The following is a 21370-nucleotide window of genomic DNA, read 5'->3' as shown; positions in this document are numbered from 1 at the left end:
TATTTCCAAGTTACTCATTGGTTTTAACTAAAATGCAGCATTGAGCTATTTTTCACATTGTTCTATGAAACCATTTTATGTTGAACTTGAAAACAACTACAAAACAGATGAAGTTCTTTTTTTATATGTGCTACAGCTCATTGCATAATTATATGGGTAACATCCATCATTCTTTATTGTTGTCAATAAAATACATTTGTTGAAAATTACTTACAGTAATGTGAGAGGATTTTGTGAAAACAGATACTTACAAAAGCAGATTACTGCACAACAGGAAGGAAAAGAGCAACTTGTCCTTCTCAAATAGAGAGCGGCAAACATTGGAGTAGAGATTGTATGTGAAGTGATCATTCAGATAACGAAGCCGCTTCTCCAAGATTTTTGACTTATTACTAGTGAAGAAAACATAAGACTGAAGATTATGAAATCCAATCATGAACCACTGCTATTAAATTATATTCTACAGTATGGATTGTAGACTGCAGTAAGACTTTTTGGGGGAGAAATTTGGTATCACCCTGTTTGGGGCGCAATTATCGGCCGGGCACAATGTTTAGCGCCTGGTGCTAATTATCGTCTCCGACTGCAAATTTGGCTTCTATCGCCCCTGGAGGTGATTGGAGCGCTAAATCAGGCGCTACACACCTCTCTAAAGGCGCCAACATTGAGGAGCGAGGCGCTACCTCAGAACACTGGCAAAGCTTGTGATGTCAGTCAGCAATGGAACACAGACACACTGGCGCCGGCCAGTTCTTAAAGGGGAGGATCGATCTTGCTCTCCAGCCACACCCTGCTCATTGCCGCCTTGAATCTCAGCCTGGAGAGATCTGTACATCAAATCTGCTGGAAAGAACAATGGAGAGGCCCAGGGAAAGAGCTGAGAGTGCAGCCCCCACAGTCTCTTCTAAATCGATGCAAGGAAGGTCAAATCAAAATGAACCTGCAAAGTGCTGCTCAGTACCCAAAACTCCTTCACAGTTGAATCTCTCCAGAAGTCTCTCTCTCTCTCAGAATGTGTGATACAAAAAATGTCTCTGACAAAAAAAGACAGGGAGCGTCCGCCTTTAAATAGCACTCCCCCAGTCCCTTCCCGACTGCAAAGCATTCCCCTCAACTTGTCATTGCTAGCGGCAGGCAGAAAGGCAGGGGGCGCCACTCAATATCCAGTCTGGGGCGCTACCGGGGCGTTGCACGCTCGACTGACTTCACGATCTGTGGGCACAGGAGATCGTGGCGGTAGTGTTTAGTGCCGCCGCAAAATGTCTGGTCAATTTTGCGAGCGGTGCAAACATCGCCGTGCCCGGGTGCTAGTTGCTTTGCGCCCCATTAGCACTCTCTTAGGGCGCTCATATCATGGAGATTGGCAAACTTCTTATAAACAATAGTCATACAAAGGACCACATTTTTGGAGTGCTTTAAGTTAGATCATAAAACTTTTAACTGTTAAAAAAAAAAAAAAAAAATTAAAAAAATTCTAAGAAGAGCTTTTTTTTTTACCTACCCTTTCTCGTCAACTGGCCAGAAGAATTTATCAGTAATTTATCTTAATTTGCTTCTTTTTTAGCAATAATGAAGACTATTTCACTTTCTCATAACTCAATACGGTTAATATATATTCTTATATTATCATATTAAAACAGAAAATGCTGGATCCCTAAAGGGTTATACCCAAAATTTTAACTTGTCTTTTCTCTTTACAGATGCCGACTGGGCCATATTTGTTTCAGATTTTGAGCATTTGCAATATTTTTCTTTTTCCTTGCACATTTTCAAACTGTTACCCAACTTTTCAAGCTAATTTCTAAGCTTTCCATATCTTAAAACTATCCCTAAAATTGATGTACTGCTTTTCGCCCTTTTAATGTGTCGGTCTTGATGTACGTGACACAATCTATTGCCCCCTTCCTGAAGTACAGGCCTTTTACTTGCCCTTCCTTTCTGATGTGCTCGCTCTGATACATACTCTATTCAAGATGTGTTCTCCCTCTCAATGTGCTGACTGCATTCTGTTCTCCCTCCTCATCTGCTATCCCAATCTGCTTTGCCTGTGACTAATGAATTATCCACCATCGAGTGAGCAGTGCTAGGAAGGTCTTTCGAAATTGCTATATTTTTTTAACTTAAGTAGGCATATAAAAAATGAGTGCATCAGGCTGGAAGGCCAGATGTATCATCAGGCTGGATGGTCAGACCTTGTGGGCTGCTTATAGATAGCAGGTGACATATGGACCATGGGTGTAATTTGCACACTGTTCTATGTGATCTACTGTGTACCACTTAGAATATAAGACAAACATTTGCTACTTATGTGTTACAGAAAATCATACTGTAGTGTATGTAACTGTTCTACCTTTAAGAGAACTATTGTATGTAACCGTCCACCTTTAAGAGAACTATTTTAGGTGTGGCACTACTTTATCCTGGCTGCTGTATACTGTAATACCGACGGTGACCACACCGGTATATAAGTGCTGTGGCAGAATTTATTGGGCAGATTCGCCCTGACCTTCGAATAGTAAAGTCCTGTTTAAGTTACTCTTGTAGTCTGTGTATTACTTCGCTATACAACCCACAGACTTTACACATACCATGGTATAATCAGATTCAGTAAATTAGGTGAACATGGATCACAGTACCTACTATCTATATCTCATCTACTTTAACACAGGTTTAGGGGTTAGACACAGGCTCTACAGAGCCAATGATCTAACTTTACTCATGTGGATCACCATCACAACAACAGTGAAAAAGGTCGGACAGTGACCGAGGCCACGAAGCGCTGCGACCGGGATCGTAAGGCGCGGGAAAGAGATAAAATAAATAAATCGCGGAGAACTCAGCCGCAGCCGGGGAGGGAAGCACCGGACTGCGAGAGGGCTGGGAGGCGCGATTGAGAGCCGCGCGAGCGGGAGAGACAGAGCCCGAGCGAGAGCCGCGCGAACGGGAGAGACAGAGCCCGAGAGAGAGCGAGCGAGAGCCGCGCGAGCGGGAGAGACAGAGCCCGAGGAAGACTGAGCGAGATCCAGCCAGCGGCTGAGACCGTTCGCCGTCAACGGGTTGTACCCAGAGCCGGTTGCCCGGCCGAGAGAAGGGAACGCGCTGAAGCCGAAGAGCAGGCTGCGAACCCCGAAAGCCAGCGGCCGTCGCCCGAGGGAAAAGCTTACCCCTCCCGCCAGGGGAAGAAAAGCGGGAACCGCCATCTTGAAAGTGGGCGGGGAAAGAAGATAAGCGCGGGAAACCGCGGGAAGCCGCCAGTAGGCGGAGAAAAAGACAGAAGCGGGAACCGCCATTTTGAAAGGGGCGGGGAAAGAAGATAAGCGCGGGGAAACCGCCATCTTGGAAAAAAAAAGAGTTAAAGAAATATTTCGTTGTTGTTTATCAGGGAGCTGAAGATGCCTAAGCGTGGTAACATCAACGATTTCGATTCCGAGGTAGAAGATTGGGCCACGTATGTAGAACGCATTGAGATATATTGTGAGGCCAATAAAATAGAGGATGATGATAAAGCTATAACCTTGCTAAACTCGATGGGGGCGAAGACATACGGGCTATTGAAGCATCTTCTAGCACCAGTTAAACCGGCGGATCAAACCTTCGATAATATTGTTGCTGTTCTGAAGGATCACTTGAACCCCACACCGCTGATGTTGGCGGAACGATTCAAATTTTATGCGAGAACGCAACGGAAAGAGGAAAGCAACGCGGAATACTTGGTCAAACTGCGTAGGCTAGCGAAATACTGCCAGTTTGGAGGAAATCTGACAGAGGCATTGCGAGACAAGTTCGTGTGCGGGTTGTCGAAGGAAGGAACGCAAAAGCGACTGCTCGAAGAGAACGACCTTACACTGGATAGGGCTGTCCTTATTGCAGCATCACACGAAGCCGCAGCGAAAGGAACTGCGGAAATGCAGCTGAAGGCAGCGGTCCTCAGTGTGGATCAAATTACTTCGGGTGCAACGAAATGTTATCGTTGTGGGAAGACAACACACGACCAGAACCAATGCTGGTTTAAAAACCAGGACTGTAGGAAATGTGGCAAACTGGGTCACATAGCCAAAGTATGCCGGTCAGGGAAGAAGACCAACAACCAAAAAAAAAAGCCATCACAGGAAAAGTACAACAAAGTACACAAGGTGGTTGAGAAGAGTTCAGACAAACAGAATTCGGATTCAGACCCAAGCGGCCAGGAACTGGGTAGTCTGAGAATTCATAATGTGAGTAAGGAAGCTGACCTACAAACTATCTGGGTCATGCTAAAAATAGCCGGAGTCCAAGTGAGAATGGAATTGGACACTGGATCAGCCCCATCAGTCATAAATCGAAGGGATTACAACCGGCTATTCTCACATATACCCTTGAGAGATACCAAGTTCGTATTGCAGACATACACGGGGCATAAAGTATACCCCATGGGAAAGATAAGAGTCAAGGTGAGAGACAGGGGCAAAGAACACCCCGGAATGGACTTATACGTACTACCTGAGGGAGGACCACCACTTCTAGGACGGGAGTGGATCAAGAAAATAGACATGGAATGGCACTACCTCAAAGCAATAATGAGTGAGGACTCGGGGCAGACAATCAGCTCAGACTCTGAAACGGATGACGATAAGACCAGCCCAAGCATGAAAGACAAGTCTAAAATGAACTTGCTGACTAAGGTTGGTAGAACGAATGTGGGCATAAAGGCTTATGCTCCAGAGGAGAACAAAGTTTCAGAACAGAATTCCTCTGAACAACAACAACATAGCTTGACAGAGAATTCTGAGTCTGTTCAAGTTACAGACATATATATTACTGAGGAACATCGAGCTCGAACGCAAACTTATTTCAGATTACGACAGCAATTAGAACAATTGAATTGCCGTCTCGAGCAAGAGATGAAAGCAATGAAAAAGTTCTATGATACCGAATGGGAGAATCTGGAAAGACAACAGAAGCAGCTGGGGAAGAAAAGGGAGCAGGAGCACACAAACCGTCTGCACGAGGAGGCCAAACGAATCAAAGCTGATTCGGCTTCTGAAGGGGCGTGCTCCAATCCGGTGGAACAAGATGTGCCGCAACTGAAGGCGCTGGTTAGCAAGTTGCAGGCAGAAAAAGCTGAGTTGGTCGACATGACTTCCGAGCTCCTACTGAAGTTGGGTGCAGCATCACCGGACGATTCATTTGTGGAAATTCGAATGATGGGGGCTGCGGATGATGGCGAAGTAGAAGCAGCAAAGGAGCCCCAGGACAAGGTTCTAAACAGCCCTGCAGCTAATGGAAAAGGGATGAGGACAGAAGAGTTAACAGTCAGCCAGCTCCTCCAGGGCAAGGTTATAAACAGCCCTGTAGTTAATGGAAAAGGGATGATGGCAGAAGAGTTAACAGTCAGCCAACTCATTCATATGCTGAGGGATAAAACTCTAAAATGGGAAAAACTTAAATACGAGCCTCAATCTTCAAAGGGAAGGGAGCTCTCAAAAGTCATTGGAAGAGCTGAGGTGGCAACCCAGACTGAGAAGTCTGCAGCAGAACAGCCCTTGGATGCCAAAAGTACGCTGACGCACGGCAATGTAGAACAACAGAATACTGAAACAGCTACTTCAGTAGAGGGATTGAATAGTCCGATCAATCAATCTCCGAATGAAGCTGAAGTATTGAAATCACAAATGAGGTCATTAGTAAAAGACTTGCAGGAAGCCCAGAAAAAGCGGGATGAATCTGAACGTATGATGAAGTCTCTTCAGGACAGATGTCGGGATTTGGAACAAAAGTCGGCTAACGTCCAGCTGGGTAAGGAGGAAATAGAAGACCCTCTCGCTGGCCTAGCTCAGGACGACACCGAATATTACCATGATCTGTTGAGTGACACTGAATATTACGAGGACCTGGTCTGCCCAGCTTGTGCCGAGAACTCCCAAAGTGCCGAAATCAGGATGAATCACTTAAAGTCTAAGGAACATAGGGAGATGGTGGCGTTACAGCTGGCAGCTGACAATGGAGCCCCGAGAGTCTCCAAGAAGCAAAAAAGGAAAAGACGAAGCAGAAGATGATAACCATCTGAACCATTATTACCTCTACCCGATCACACACGTGGTCCCCCGAACGGAGCCAAATCAGTTGGAAGGTAGGGAAATTTCCCAAGGCAATCCAACTGTTTTTTGTTTGTTTTGGTTGTCAGCAATGCTGGTTCAGAAGTGATGGAAGTAAAGCTGTTAAGCCTAGGGAAGGACTATGGGATGAGTCCCTCTAGCAAGGTGACCCGACTACACCACGGAGGCGTGGTCCGGACCGAGTCAAGAAGATCAGAGACTGAATCTGTGAACTGTTTCCCGCAGAGACTGAATCTGTGAACTGTTTCCACAGAGACTACCTCTGTGAACTGTTGTAACATGAAGTTGGATATGTTATGATGTTATGTTAATGGGGAATAAGTATGTTGTAAGCTAAAAAGGGAGGATTGTAGTGTATGTAACTGTTCTACCTTTAAGAGAACTATTGTATGTAACCGTCCACCTTTAAGAGAACTATTTTAGGTGTGGCACTACTTTATCCTGGCTGCTGTATACTGTAATACCGACGGTGACCACACCGGTATATAAGTGCTGTGGCAGAATTTATTGGGCAGATTCGCCCTGACCTTCGAATAGTAAAGTCCTGTTTAAGTTACTCTTGTAGTCTGTGTATTACTTCGCTATACAACCCACAGACTTTACACATACCATGGTATAATCAGATTCAGTAAATTAGGTGAACATGGATCACAGTACCTATTATCTATATCTCATCTACTTTAACACAGGTTTAGGGGTTAGACACAGGCTCTACAGAGCCAATGATCTAACTTTACTCATGTGGATCACCATCACAACAACAGTTAAAAAGCTCAACCCCATCCAGGACAAAGCAGTCCGCTTGATCATTACCCCTGCCCACTGGACGCAATATTAATTTCCTCCAACTCTTTTGCTTGCAAGATTGTAAAACATTTTTTTACTCTCGGAGATATCCCTTTTCCCCTCCAACCCATCTCCCCTCCCCACCCTCCCCTCTATCTTGCCTGGGCCACGCACCACCTGTGGTCAGGAGAGCAGGCTCCCAGCCCTCCATCTAATTGTGATTCTTTCAAACAGAGTTAAAACAATACAAATTTCCTACAGTACTGATATTCCTACCTGTCATGGATAGAATGGACATATAGGTTGACAAACCAGCTCAGGGAGTACTGGTACATAGGGTCAATGTTGGCCAGGTCTGCAATGCTGAAGAAAAGGATAGCAGAATGCTTAGCAATTGGTCTGTATCCTTCTCGAGATTCTGCAATCTTCAGTTCGGTCCTCTCAGCAACCTGAAACAGACAATAAATAAATAATATGAAGTGGACAAAGGGTACAAAACAGCTGAAGATCCCGGTAGTAACTGTACCAGTGCATTTCACTCGCACCTTCTTTGTGGCACTGAAAATGCACACTTAGGGCTGGATTTTTCCAACCTCTGCGAGTCCGGGGCGGGCGACGTCCATGGCGTGTGGGGACCCCGCACCTGTGTCGATCCCGTCCTCCAACAAGATATTCCATTGATGGGACTTGTTAAGCCTGCCCTGCGAGGTTCCCGACCAATTAATAGGAAGCGGGTCTGATGACGTCATTTGATGATGCGTCATCAGCCAGTTTCGGTAAAGGGACCATGTCCACAATCATTTTGACAGTTGTGCTTTCAGTGTTCTGCAGCATTGAGGTGCTGCAAACACTGACAAGCACTGCACAAAGGTGCATGATTGCACCCAGGCTCTCCCATGGCTCCTTCCATATGCTTATGGAGGGAGTCACAGCACGCAGGGAGGTTCTCTTCCCATCCAATGGGCGGAAGACACCTCCCCAGGAAACCAACGCAGCCTGGTTGCATATTGCACAGGGGGACACAAGCAGGGATGTCGCCAGGAGGACCTGGCTGCAGTGACGCAAACCTTTCAATGATCTCAGTAGATCACAAAACGTTACTGCAAAGCCACACTCAACCTCATCCTGCTGTGCCACTCATCACATCCCCATCACTCTGCCTTCCCTACCCTACTCCTGCACATCCTTACTCACACCAACTTACCTTGCACCTCCACCCATCCCTCTCTATCTGCATTATCACTTCCCCATCTCACTAGCCACCCCTCACACTCACCTTCATCCTTGTCCAATCATACCAACTAACACACAAGGGTAGGCACTTGGGTGTTATCGCCAATGTTCATGTAAAGTTTTTGTTAATGTGTTGTTAAACAATTAAATCTTTATTTTCAACACTTTGCCTTCTTGGGACAGATCTGTGTGCACCTATGGAAGTAACTTAGTGAGTTGCAATGAATGGTGAGACATAACAGTACCGCCCCCTCACCCTCCAATGGCGATGAGTGTGAAAGGAATGGCTTGGGCATTGTAGGGATGCTTTATGGTGTTGGTGTAGGGAGGTGCCAACCTGGCCAGGGCATACAGCATCAAGTGAAGTGAATCTGGCCATGGTGAGGCCATCCTTGGCAGCAATGTGGTCAGGTGCTGATGCCCTGTGTCCTGTGCAGCATCAAGTGATTGCGGAGATGCTGGTGGGATACTGAGGATCAAGGTGAGATTTTCCAAGGGCACCGATGCAGCTGAAGTTGAGATGACAGAAGTGATCTGTCAATGGTGAGAGAGGTTGCTCCAAGGAGGCGACACTGAATAGAGAGTTTGCTCCAAACACTTTAAACCTCCATAAAGCTGAAAAGTGTATACAAAATCCTGAAGGCTCCAGCCTCTAAGATTGGAAAGTGACCAGCTGTGAAATACCACTTTTGCAGCTGTCACCTATTTACAGAAATGGAAAGTTGTTTAAAACATGGCACACTTACCTGGTGTGATCCCCGAGCGACGTGAACCTCGTGGAAAACTTGGGAATATGGTTTGGACCTGGTAAAATGCTGATTAAATTGCTTTAAACACGCTCTTAACTATCTGAATTGCCTGACCTGCCGCTTAGTGCTGGGTCTGCAACGCGCAGACAGAGCCGGCACTAGGGAAACTCACAAGGAGGCGGGTTCAGAGCGGGATACCGCCCGCTGTCAATCTTTTTGATTTGACAGCGGACCCGCCTTCAAAACCCGCCCTCTGAGCAGCGGCAAAATTCAGCCCTTAGTGCTGAGTAACAAACCAGAATTAGTTAACAATCTGACTGTAAGGGAACTCTTGCAAATGGTGACCATAATATGACTGAGGTTTGAGAAGGAGAAGCAAGGTTCAAAAATCAAGATTTTAAATTTAAGTAAGGCAAACTTCAAAGGGATGAGAAATAAATTGACCACATTAAACTGGGCTGAGCTGTTAATGGGTAAACCTACAGACAAACAGCGGGAAGCATTTGAAGAACTATTTGATATGATACAAAACTAGTACATACCCCTAAAAAGGCAAACGCTCCACTTGTGCAGTTAAGCAAACAAGGTAAGAGACAGTATTAAGCTAAAAGAAAAGGTGTACATAAATGCAAGGAAAAGTGAAAATCCAGAAACCTGGGATAGCTATAAAAACAAAGAAAGTAATAGGTGCAAAAAGGGAATATGACAAAAACATGCAAGAGAGCTAACAGTAAAAGTTTGAATAAATATATTAAGAGAAAGAATGTGGTATTTGGGAGATGTGGGCCTATTAAGACAGATGCAGGTGAGACTATATTGGATAATAAGGAAATGGCTGACTAGTTAAATAAATAATTTGTATCCATTTTCGCAGTAGAAGAGGACAAAATAACAGCAGTACAAGGGAACCCAACAATAAATCAAGGAAGAAACTTAGTGGATTTAATATAAATAAACAGAGTTAAGGAATAATAGAGGAGCTATTGCTCTATAGGTTATACAGTATATGCTGTATGCCTCATAGACATGGACCATGTACAGCAGGTGTGATGAAATATGTCATTCATCAGACTCTGTATTTAACTACATATATTGTATTGCCTGCTCCTGTGTTTTTACCTTGTATTGTATATAGTGCACCGCCCCCTTTCTCCCCATTGGGTGTGTCGGCTCCGCCCATACCTGGCCCTACTTAAGACAAGCCCAGGCTTGTCTTGCAGCAGAACAGTAGAATGCTAGGTGAAGACACAGGCATCTTTCTTTGCTAATAAAAGCCTAGTTTTATCCAGTTAACTTTGAGCCTTGAAGTTATTGAGGCGCATCAATTTTATTAGCAAACTTTCAACGATGGATCAACTTTTGAAACCGGAACACTTGGATTTGGACCCACATGCTTCGGATGCATCGGCACGGTTTGGACACTGGTTCCAGTGCTTGGAATTTTTTATGGCCAACTCCGAAGCCGTCACAGCCTCTAGAGCCACCGGAGATGTGAAACTCGGGATCCTGCAGAATCGGGTAAGCCACCGGGTTTTTCCACTCATCCAAGACGCCGCCACCTACCTGGATGCCTGCAACATTCTAAAGGCCCACTATCAGCGGCCTACCAACGAGGTGTACGCCAGGCATCTGCTTGCTACCTGCACACAGCGACCCGGAGAGTCGCTAGAGGACTTTCTAGTCACCCTAAAAGTGCTTGGCAAAGACTGCAAATGCAAAGACGTGAAAGCCACGGTATACACAGACGAGCTTATTCGGGATGCCTTTTGATATACCTATCAATTCATCCAATGAAAAGCGACGAGTTAAGACAGTAACTATAGGTTTTTATTGGCTAAATAACAGAGCCCACCCTCGTGGGTGATCGGATCCAACAAGGAGGAATACCAGCCAGTCGACCACCTTTATACCTGGGCAAGTAGGTGGAGCCATGGGCGGAGTCAGCAGTGGTCAGCTCAGGTATAACAGCGTGACAAGAGGCGACCTCGTGTAGTGATACAACAGTGTAAACAGTGATAACCATAGTGTAACGATAGTGAACGATAAAAGTGGTTTACCACATTCACCCCTTGTTTAGATTTGAGTCCGGCGGGGTGAAGTGTACTACCAGTTCGGGTATGTCAGTCTGTCCGGAGGCCTCGTAAGCCTTTCCGATCGTCGCAGCAGCGGCAGCGGTGATGCAGTATCCGATGTTAATGCTGGTGTCTGCGTGGTCGGCGAAGGCTCATGGGGTTCCGGCATGCCGTCTACCTGGGCTGGATTTGGGGGGTAACAGTGGTGTCTCAGGGATGCCCGAGGGTGCGAGGTCTCGTAAGGAGACTGTGTCCTCCCGCCCGTCTGGGTATGCCACATAGGCGTACTGGGGGTTGGCGTGCAGGAGGTCCACCCTCTCAACCAGGGGGTCCATTTTATGGGCCCTCGCGTGCTTTCGCAGCAAGACGGGCCCCGGAGAGGTCAGCCAAGTTGGTAGCGTGGTTCCCGTAGTCGACTTCCTGGGGAAAACAAACATTCGTTCATGGGGGGTGGCGTTAATGGCAGTGCAAAGCAGTGACTGGATGGAATGCAGTGCTGCCGGGAGGACTTCCTGCCAGCGAGAGGTTGGGAGGCCCTTGGACTTTAAGGCTAAGAGAACGGCCTTCCAGACAGTCGCGTTCTCTCTTTCCACCTGGCCGTTCCCTCGGGGGTTGTAGCTGGTGGTCCTGCTTGCAGCAATACCTCTCGCTAGTAGGAACTGGCGAAGTTCCTCGCTCATGAAGGAGGAGCCCCGTTCGCTATGTATATAGTTCGGGAACCCGAACACGGCGAAGAGGTCGTTCAGGCATTTGATGACCGTGGTACTGGTCATGTCTGGGCAGGGGAAGGCAAAGGGGAAACGGGAGTACTTGTCAATGATGTTGAGGAAGTACACATTACGGTCAGAGGACGGGGGGGGCCCCTTAAAATCGATGCTCAAGCGCTCGAAGGGGCGGGTGGCCTTGATCAGGCTTGCTCTGTCCGGCCTAAAGAAATACGGTTTGCATTCGGCACAGGTTTGGCAGTTCCTGGTCATGGTCCTGACCTCCTCGATGGAGTAGGGCAGGTTGCGGGCCTTAATGAAGTGGTAAAGTCTGGTGACTCCGGGGTGGCAGAGGTCGTTGTGGAGGGTCTGCAGTCTATCAATTTGCGCGTTGGCACATGTACTTCGTGATAGAGCATCTGGGGGTTCGTTCAGTTTACCAGGCCGGTACAAGATATCATAATCATAGGTGGAGAGCTCGATTCTCCACCTCAAGATCTTGTCGTTCTTGATTTTGCCCCTCAGCTTGTTATTAAACATAAAAGCGACCGAACGCTGGTCGGTGAGGAGGGTAAATCGTTTGCCTGCCAGGTAATGCCTCCAGCGTCGTACAGCCTCCACGATCGCCTGGGCCTCCTTCTCGACCGAGGAGTGTCGGATCTCAGGGCCCTGGAGGGTCCTTGAGAAGAAGGCCACCGGTCTCCCCTCCTGGTTAAGGGTTGCGGCTAGGGTGAAGTCGGATGCATCGCTCTCCACTTGGAAAGGGATAGACTCATCCACCGCGTGCATTGTGGCCTTAGCAATGTCTCCCTTAATGAGGGAGAAGGCTGCGCACGCTTCTGCCATCAGGGGGAAGGAGGCGGACTTCATGAGGGGTCTGGCTTTGTCCGCATAATTCGGCACCCATTGGGCATAGTAGGCGAAGAGCCCCAGGGTCCTCTTCAGCGCCTTTGGACAGTGGGGGAGGGGAAGCTCCATGAGGGGGCGCATTCTTTCGGGGTCGGGGCCGATGACTCCGTTCTCTACTACGCAGCCGAGGATGGCAAGGCGCGAGGTGTTAAACACACATTTCTCCTTATTGTAGGTGAGGTTCAGCCGTTGGGCTGTACGGAGGAATCTCTCCAGATTAACATCATGGTCCTGCCGGTCGCGGCCGCAGATGGTGACGTTATCTAGATAGGGGAACGTGGCTTGCAGCCCGTTCTGGTCAACCATCCGGTCCATCTCCCTTTGGAAGACCGAAACCCCGTTGGTGACGCCGAAGGGAACCCTAAGGAAGTGGTAGAGGCGGCAATTCGCCTCGAAGGCGGTATACTGGCGGTCCTCAGGGCGGATAGGGAGTTGGTGGTAGGCCGACTTAAGGTCGATGGTAGAGAATACTCGGTACTGTGCAATCTGATTGACCATATCAGATATGCGGGGAAGGGGGTATGCGTCCAGCTGGGTGTACCGGTTTATGGTTTGGCTGTAGTCGATGACTAGGCGGTTTTTATCGCCGGTCTTAATGACTACGACCTGGGCACGCCAGGGGCTGTTGCTCCTCTCGATGATGCCCTCTTTCAGGAGACGCTGCACCTCAGAGCTAATAAAAGCTCTGTCCCCGGTGCTGTACCGCCTGCTCTTGGTAGCGACGGGTTTACAGTCGCGGGTGAGGTTGGCGAACAGGGAGGGGGGCGGAACCCTGAGGGTGGATAGGCCGCAGGTGGTACGCGGTGGGTGGTTTAAAGGCTGTTGGTTGTCGACTGTGAGTGGGGGGAGGGGTCCACCGTATGCCAAAGTGACACTTTGAAGGTGGGATTGGAAATCCAGCCCTAGTAGGACGGCAGCGCAGAGTTGGGGCAGGACGAGAAGTTTAAAATTTTTATACTCCGTGCCCCTAACCGACAGGGTCACAACACAGTGTCCGCTGATGTCTGTTGAATGGGACCTCGACGCCATCGAGATCCGGTTGCGCGTTGGCTGGACAGTGAGGGAGTAGTGGCTCACCGTGTCTGGATGGATGAAACTCTCCGTGCTTCCGCTGTCGAACAGGCAGGTCGTGGCGTGGCCGTTTACTTTGATGTCCATCATGGACTTGGACAGGTGATGCGGGCGAGCTTGGTCCAGTGTGACGGAGGCTAGTGTATGGCTGAGCGAGCTGCTGTAGTCTGCGGGTGAGGCTGTGGTCGGGTCTGGAGACAAGGTGGCGGTCGAGTGTGGTGAACAAAATGGCGGTGCCCACGACGTTGCATAAAATGGCGGAGAAGATGGCCGCCCCCACAACTCACATGAGGCACTGCCGGTGTCGGTGGCCTTGATCAAAGATGGCCGCCCCCACGACTCACGAGGGGATACTGGCATCTGTGGCCTTGATGAAAGATGGCCGCCCCCACAACTCGCATGAGGCACTGCTGGCGTCTGTGGCTTTACCCCTGCAGGCCTTCGCGAAGTGGCCTTTCTTGTGGCAGTCGGAGCAGGTCGCGTTTCTTGCAGGGCAGCGCGCCCTCGGGTGTTTCGCCTGGCCACAGAAAAAGCAGCCGGCGGCCCGATCGCGGGGCTCCGATGTCGCAGCCGGTACCGGGGGTGGCGGTCCCAATCGGGTCCGGGACGCCGACGCTGAGGTAGGTCCCAGAGGCGGCGGTGCGAGGGGTATTGCGGTCGGGGTCGGGCCCGAGTCCCAGGGTCGCGCAGCACAGTACCTGGAATACGCCTCGAGGTCCCGATGGGCCACTTCCAGAGAGTGAGCGAGGGCTGCAGCTGTGTTCAGGTCGAGGTCCTTTGATTCGAGCAGTCTTTGCCGTGAGTAGTCGGACCGAAGGCCTTTCACGAAGGCATCGCGGATATTCTCTTCAGTATTTTCTGCAGCCGTTACAGCTTTAAAGTCACAGTCCCTGCCGAGTGTTTGTAGCGCCCGTAAAAATTCATCTACAGACTCTCCAGGCTGTTGCGGGCGGGATCTTAGGAGATGTCTGGCATACATAGAATTTACCGGGCTCCGGTACTGCTCTTTCAGCAGGTTGAGGGTGGCCTCGTATGTAGTAAGGTCCTGGATGAGTGCAAATACTTTAGGGCTCACTTGGGCGGTCAGAACTCTTAGTTTGGATCTCTGAGGCACGCCGGATTCTCCCAGGTAGGATTCGAAACAGCTCAGCCAGTGTTTGAAGTCGAGGGCTGAGTTTGCTGCCTGTGGGTTTAGATCCAGGTACGGCGGTCGGAGGGCTCGCAGCCAGGCCGGCTGCTGTGGCTGTTGTAGCTGGGCGTCTGACTGGTCGTTTGGCTGCTCCGTTAAAGACATTTCAAAATTTAGCCAATAAAATTAATATACCTATCAATTCATCCAATGAAAAGCGACGAGTTAAGACAGTTACTATCGGTTTTTATTGGCTAAATAACAGAGCCCACCCTCGTGGGTGATCGGATCCAACAAGGAGGAATACCAGCCAGTCGACCACCTTTATACCTGGGCAAGTAGGTGGAGCCATGGGCGGAGTCAGCAGTGGTCAGCCCAGGTATAACAGCGTGACAAGAGGCGACCTCGTGTAGTGATACAACAGTGTAAACAGTGATAACCATAGTGTAACGATAGTGAACGATAAAAGTGGTTTACCACACCTTTATCGCAGGCCTTAGCTCTAATTACATCCGGCAGAGACTGCTAGAGAAAACGGGCCTAGATCTGACACAGGCTGTGGACACAGCGCGATCGCTGGATGTGGCTCAGAAGAACTCTGACTCCTGCTCTTCAGGCCGCGCGGCCCACGCCGCCTCGTACGCACCAAGGGCGCCGCCATGTTGGAAGACATCTTCCCCGCCCGGTAGCCCAACACCATCGGGGCCCTGCTCTCCCCCCAGAAGCCCTACGACCGCCGCGACGCATCGGGGCCCCAAATGCTACTTCTGCGGGCAGCCGAAGCACACCAGGAACCTGTGCCCGGCGAAAGGCACCACCTGCTGTAAGTGCGGTAAGAAGGGGCACTTTGGGAAGGTGTGCAGAGGGAACCCCGCAGGCAAACCCGCCACCGCCGCGTGCGCGCCGTGGGAGCGGCCATCTTGGACGCCATCTTGTCCGACCTCGTGGGGTCCGCCATCTCGCGAGCAGACATCGTGGACGCCATCTTACCCGGCCTCGTGTGGCTCACCATCTTGTCCCGATCAGGGCCCTACAGTGGCGTCGATCACAGTGGACCAGTCCAGACCGCACCCACTATCCAAATCGATGGTGGACATCGAGGTAAACGGGTGCAAGGTTAAATGTTTAATTGACAGCGGGAGCACGGAGAGCTTCATTCACCCTGGTCTGGTACAACGACTCTCTCTAACTATAGTCCCTACTCAGGGCACGATCTCTATGGCCGACAAAACCCAGATATCGACTATTGCGGGTTACTGCGCGGTACGATTGTCTGTTAAAGGCACTGTATATAATAATTTTAAACTGTTAATTATGAAGGATTTATGTGTGAGCGTGATCTTGGGCTTGGATTTTCAGTGCCACCACCAAAGCATCACGCTCAATTTCGGTGGGACCCAGCCGCCCCTCACAGTGTGCGGTCTGGCTACCCTGAAGGTAAAGCCGCCTTCGCTATTCGCGAACCTTACCCCTAACTGCTGGCCAATAGCGACCAAAAGCAGGAGGTACAGCTGGGTTTATCGTGACCGAGGTAGACAGGCTCCTGAGGGAGCGCATTATTGAATGCAGCAACAGCCCGTAGCTTTCTTCTCGAGGACCCTCCAGGGGCCCGAGATCAGACACTCCTCCGTGGAAAAGGAGGCCCAAGCCATTGTGGAGGCAGTGCGCCACTGGCGGCACTACCTAGCCGGCAAACGCTTCACCCTACTTACCGACCAGCGGTCGGTAGCGTTTATGTTCAATAATAAACAGAGGGGGAAGATTAAAAATGATATTCTTAGGTGGCGGATCGAGCTCTCCACCTTCGAGTACGACATCATATACCGGCCGGGGCCCTTAACGAATCCCCCGACGCCCTCTCACGAGGGATGTGTGCCAACGCCACCGGGGATCGGCTACAGACCCTCCACAACGACCTCTGCCACCCAGGGGTCACACGGCTGTTCCACTTCATAAAGTCCCGCAACTTACCCTACTCGATTGAGGAAGTTCGGTCTCTGACCAGGAACTGCCGCACTTGCGCTGAGTGCAAGCTTCGGTTCTACCGCCCTGATAGAGCCCACCTAATCAAAGCTACACGGCCCTTTGAGCGGCTTAGCTTAGATTTCAAGGGCCCCCTCCCATCCGTCGACCGCAATGTTTACTTCCTGAACATTGTGGACGAATACTCCCGTTTCCCATTCGCCTTCCCCTGCCCAGACATGACCAGCGCCACGGTCATTAAATGCCTCAACAGCCTGTTCTGCCTGTTTGGTATGCCAAGCTATATCCACACGGATAGGGGGGCGTCCTTCATGAGTGAAGAGCTACGCCAGTACATGCTGTCCAAGGGGATTGCCACGAGCCGTACCACCAGCTACAACCCCCGGGGTAACGGTCAGGTGGAGCGAGAGAACGGGACAGTATGGAGGGCAGTCACTCTAACTCTAAGGACCAAGGGCCTCCCTATCTCCCGCTGGCAGGAAGTCCTCCCAGATGTGCTCCACTCAATACAGTCACTATTGTGTACCGCCACTAATGCCACACCTCATGAGCTAATGTTTGAGTTTCCCCGGAAATCCACCTCAGGCGTATCCATACCATCATGGCTCTCCACCCCAGGTCCGGTACTTTTGCGGAAGCATGTGAGGGGCCACAAGACGGACCCTCTCGTGGAGCCAGTGCACCTGCTCCACGCCAACCCACAATATGCGTATGTCCGACACGCCGACGGACGGGAGGACACTGTGTCCATAAAAGACCTCGCCCCAGCCGGTAACAACAGCAACAACGACTACAACAACAACAACAACCACAACAACTATTACCCACCCACTCCACCCACTATTCTTTCATCACCCCCGGAAGAACACCAGCCAACGGTACCCCCACCACCTACTCCTTCAACAACCCCGGTAGCGCCCCCGGCAGAGACCCAGGAGGTCACCTGGGACACCCAGCCGGCACCCGCGGCACCGCAACTGTTACGTCGGTCACAGAGGACTATCACACCCCTGGACAGACTAAATCTGTAGAAGGGGTGAATGTGATGAAATATGTCATTCATCAGACTCTGTATTTAACTACATATATTGTATTGCCTGCTCCTGTGTTTTTACCTTGTATTGTATATAGTGCACCGCCCCCTTTCTCCCCATTGGGTGTGTCGGCTCCGCCCATACCTGGCCCTACTTAAGACAAGCCCAGGCTTGTCTTGCAGCAGAACAACAGAATGCTAGGTGAAGACACAGGCATCTTTCTTTGCTAATAAAAGCCTAGTTTTATCCAGTTAACTTTGAGCCTTGAAGTTATTGAGGCGCATCAGCAGGCACCTCAAAGCACTGGAGAGGTACCACCAATGCTGCCTCCGCAAGATCCTGCAAATCCATTGGCAGGATAGGCGCACCAACGTCAGTGTTCTTGCTCAGGCCAACATCCCCAGCATCGAAGCTCTGACCACGCTCTATCAGCTCCGATGGATGAGTCACATTGTCCGCATGCCCGATTCGAGACTCCCAAAACAAGTGCTCTACTCGGAGCTCCGGCACGGCAAGAGAGCCACAGATGGGCAGAGGAAACGCTTCAAGGACACCCTCAAAGCCTCCTTGAAAAAGTGTAACACCCCATCGACACCTGGGAATCCCTGGCCCAAGACCACACAAAGTGGAGGAGAAGCATCCGGGAAGGCGCCGAACACCTCGAGTCTCTTTGCCGGGAGCAAGCGGAAGCCAAGCGCAGGCAGCGCAAGGAGCGCACGTCAACCCAAGCACCCCACCCACCCGCCCCGTCAATCACCATGTGCCCCACCTGTGATAGAGACTGTAGGTCCTGCATTGGACTCATCAATCACCTGCAAACTCATTTTTAATGTGGAAGCAAGTCATCCTCAGTTCCGAGGGACTGCCTAAGAAAAAGATGATACACTATAGGCCATCAAATAGTGGGAAGGAGATAGAGGACCAAATTTGCAGGCAAATTACAGAAAGATGCAAGAACTATAACGTAGTGATAATGGGGGATTTTAATTATCCCAAGATAGACTGGGATTGTAACAGTGTAAAGGGTAAAGAGGGGGAGGAATTCCCGAAATGTGTACAAGAAAACTTTCTTGATCAGTATGTCTCCAGCCTAATGAGGAAGGAAGCCATGCTGCATCTAGTTCTGGGGAATGAAGTGGGGGCATGTTTCAGTGGGAGGACATTTGGGGAAAAGTGATCATAATATCATCAGGTTTAGAATAGTTATGGAAAAGGACAAGGAACAATCAAGTGTAAAAATACTTAACTGGAGCTGGGCTTATTTCAATTAGTTGAAAAGGGATCTTGCCCAGGTGGATTGGAATCAAAAATTGGTAGGCAAAACAGTAACTGAACAATGGGAGGCCTTCAAGGAGGAGATAGTTTGGGTACAGGATAGACACATTCCCATGAGAGGAAAGGAAGGACATCCATAGCTAGAGCTTCCTGGAAGACTAAAGATACAGAGATTAAAATAAACAGAAGAAGTAGACTTATGACAAATATAAGGTTCGTAATACAGTAGAGAAGCAAGCTGAATACAGAAAGTACAGAGGAGATCTAAAAAAGGGAATAAGAGGGGCAAAAAGAGAGCATAAGAATAGATTAGCAGCTAATATAAAAGGGAATTCAAAAGTCTTTTATAAAAATATAAATAGTCAAAGGGTAGTCAAAGGAAAGGTGGGTCTGATTGGTGACAAAAAAGATCTTCTTGTGGAGGCCGAGGGTATACCTGAGGTACTAAATGAATACTTTGCATCGGTCTTCATGAGAGAAGAGGATGCTGCCAAATGTAGCAGTAAAGGAGGAGGTAGTAGCGATATTGGATAGGGTAAAAATAGATAAAGAGGAGGTACTTAAAAGGTTGGCAGTACTCAAAGTAGAAAAGTCACCTGGTCCAGATGGGATCCATCCTAGGTTGATGAGGGGAAGTAAGGGTGTAAATTGGGGAGGCTCTGGCCACAATCTTCTAATCATCCTTAGCTGTGGAGGACTGGAGAATTGCAAATGTTATACCCCTGTTCAAAAAAGGGGAGAGGGATAAACCTGGCAATTAAAGGTCAGTCAGCCTAACTGTGGTGGTGGGGAAACTTTTAGAGACAATAATCTGGCACAAAATTAATTGGCACTTAGAAAAGTAGAGTCTAATAAATATAAGTCAGCATAAATTTGCGAAAGGAAAGTCATGTTTGACGAACATGATTGAGTTCTTTGACGAAGTAACAGAGGGTTGATAAGGGTAGTGTGGTTGATGTGTATATGGACTTTCAAAGGGCATTTGATAAAATACCACATAACAGAATTGTTAGCAAACTTAAAGCCCATGGGATTAAAGGGACACTGACAGTGTGGATATGAAATTGGCTAAGGGACAGAAAGCAGAGAATAGTGGTGAACGGTTGTTTTCAGACTGGAGGGAAGTATACAGTGGAGTTCCCCAGAGGTTGGTATTAGGACCACTGCTCTTATTGATATATATTAATGACCTTGACTTGGGTATAGAGGGAATAATTTCAAAGTTTGCAGATGACACAAAACTCAGAAATGTAGTAAACAATGAGGAGGAAAGTAACAGACTTTAGGAGGACTGGTTTTACACATGGCAGATGCAATTTAACACAGAGAAGTGTGAAGTAATACATTTTGTTAGGAAGAATGAGGAGAGGCAATATAAACTAAAGGGTAGTGTGTTTGATGTAGTGTATATGGACTTTAGCAAGGCTTTTGATAAAGTTCCACATGGCAGACTGGTCACGAAGTTAAAAGCCCATGGGATCCAGGGTAAAGTGTCAAGTTGGATTCAAAACTGGCTCAGAGGCAGGAAGCAGAGGGTAATGGTTGATGGGTGTTTTTGTGACTGGAAGGCTGTTTCCAGTGGGGTTCCGCAGGGCTCAGTACTAGGTCCCTAAACTTGAATATAGGGGGTATGATTAAGAAGTTTGCAGATGATACTAAAATCAGCTGTGTGGTTGATACTGAAGAAGGAAGCTGTAGACTGCAGGAAGATATCAATAAATTGAGTAACGTAACAGAGTGTGAGAGGAACGATACCTTAGCCATAGGATTTTGAGAGCTCTGTATCCATGATAGGGGTACAACTTTAAGAAGTTATCTAAAATGTGTCAGATGACCAAGGCATTGATATATTTAATAGAGCCTTAAGAAATTGTTGACCTTAATCAGGAACAACTCCCAGCCTGTAAGGATAAAAGGCAAGAAAATAGTTCAGTTGGAGAGAGGAATGAGCTAAGAGTGAGAAGGTGTAGGCTGGAAAAAAATCCCTGTTACTGACTTGTTGGTCACTGCACTTAAAGACACAACTGCCATGGGTGAATAAACCTCACTTGTTTTAAGCTCTAGTCTGCGTGTCTAATTGATCACTGGGTCCTGGGTCTACTTAAGCTTGTGACAGTAGATACTGAGAAGCTATTTCCTCTGGTGGGGAATCCAGAATAAGTGGGCACAATCTTAAAATTAGAGCTAGGACATCAGGAGTGAAATCAGGAAGCACTTTTTCCACACACAGGGTAGTGGAAATATGTAATTCTCTCCCCCAAAAGAGATGATATATTTTTGTTAGGTAAGGGTATCAAGGGATATGAAGCAAAGGAAGGTAAATGGAGTTG

At 48.6% G+C, this 21370-nt stretch overlaps 1 protein-coding gene across 1 annotated transcript in view; it reads right to left on the bottom strand.

The window, feature by feature from the left end:
• Positions 1-21370, bottom strand: part of dnah12 (dynein, axonemal, heavy chain 12) — a 429714-nt gene that overhangs the window by 50244 nt on the left and 358100 nt on the right. The window contains exons 58-59 of the mRNA XM_086001602.1: positions 7158-7330; positions 252-392 (exon numbers count right to left, since the gene is read on the bottom strand). Of these exons, the coding sequence (XP_085857728.1) occupies positions 252-392; positions 7158-7330 (314 nt within the window). The remainder of the gene's footprint in view (positions 1-251; positions 393-7157; positions 7331-21370) is intronic.

Source organism: Somniosus microcephalus, chromosome 11 (genome assembly GCF_052327205.1).
Source record: "Somniosus microcephalus isolate GS21.2 chromosome 11, FLI_Smic_1.0, whole genome shotgun sequence".
Classification (NCBI taxonomy): Eukaryota; Metazoa; Chordata; class Chondrichthyes; order Squaliformes; family Somniosidae; genus Somniosus; species Somniosus microcephalus.
The sequence above is the reverse complement of the archived record's forward strand: the minus strand, read 5'-3'. Positions and strand labels throughout refer to the sequence as shown.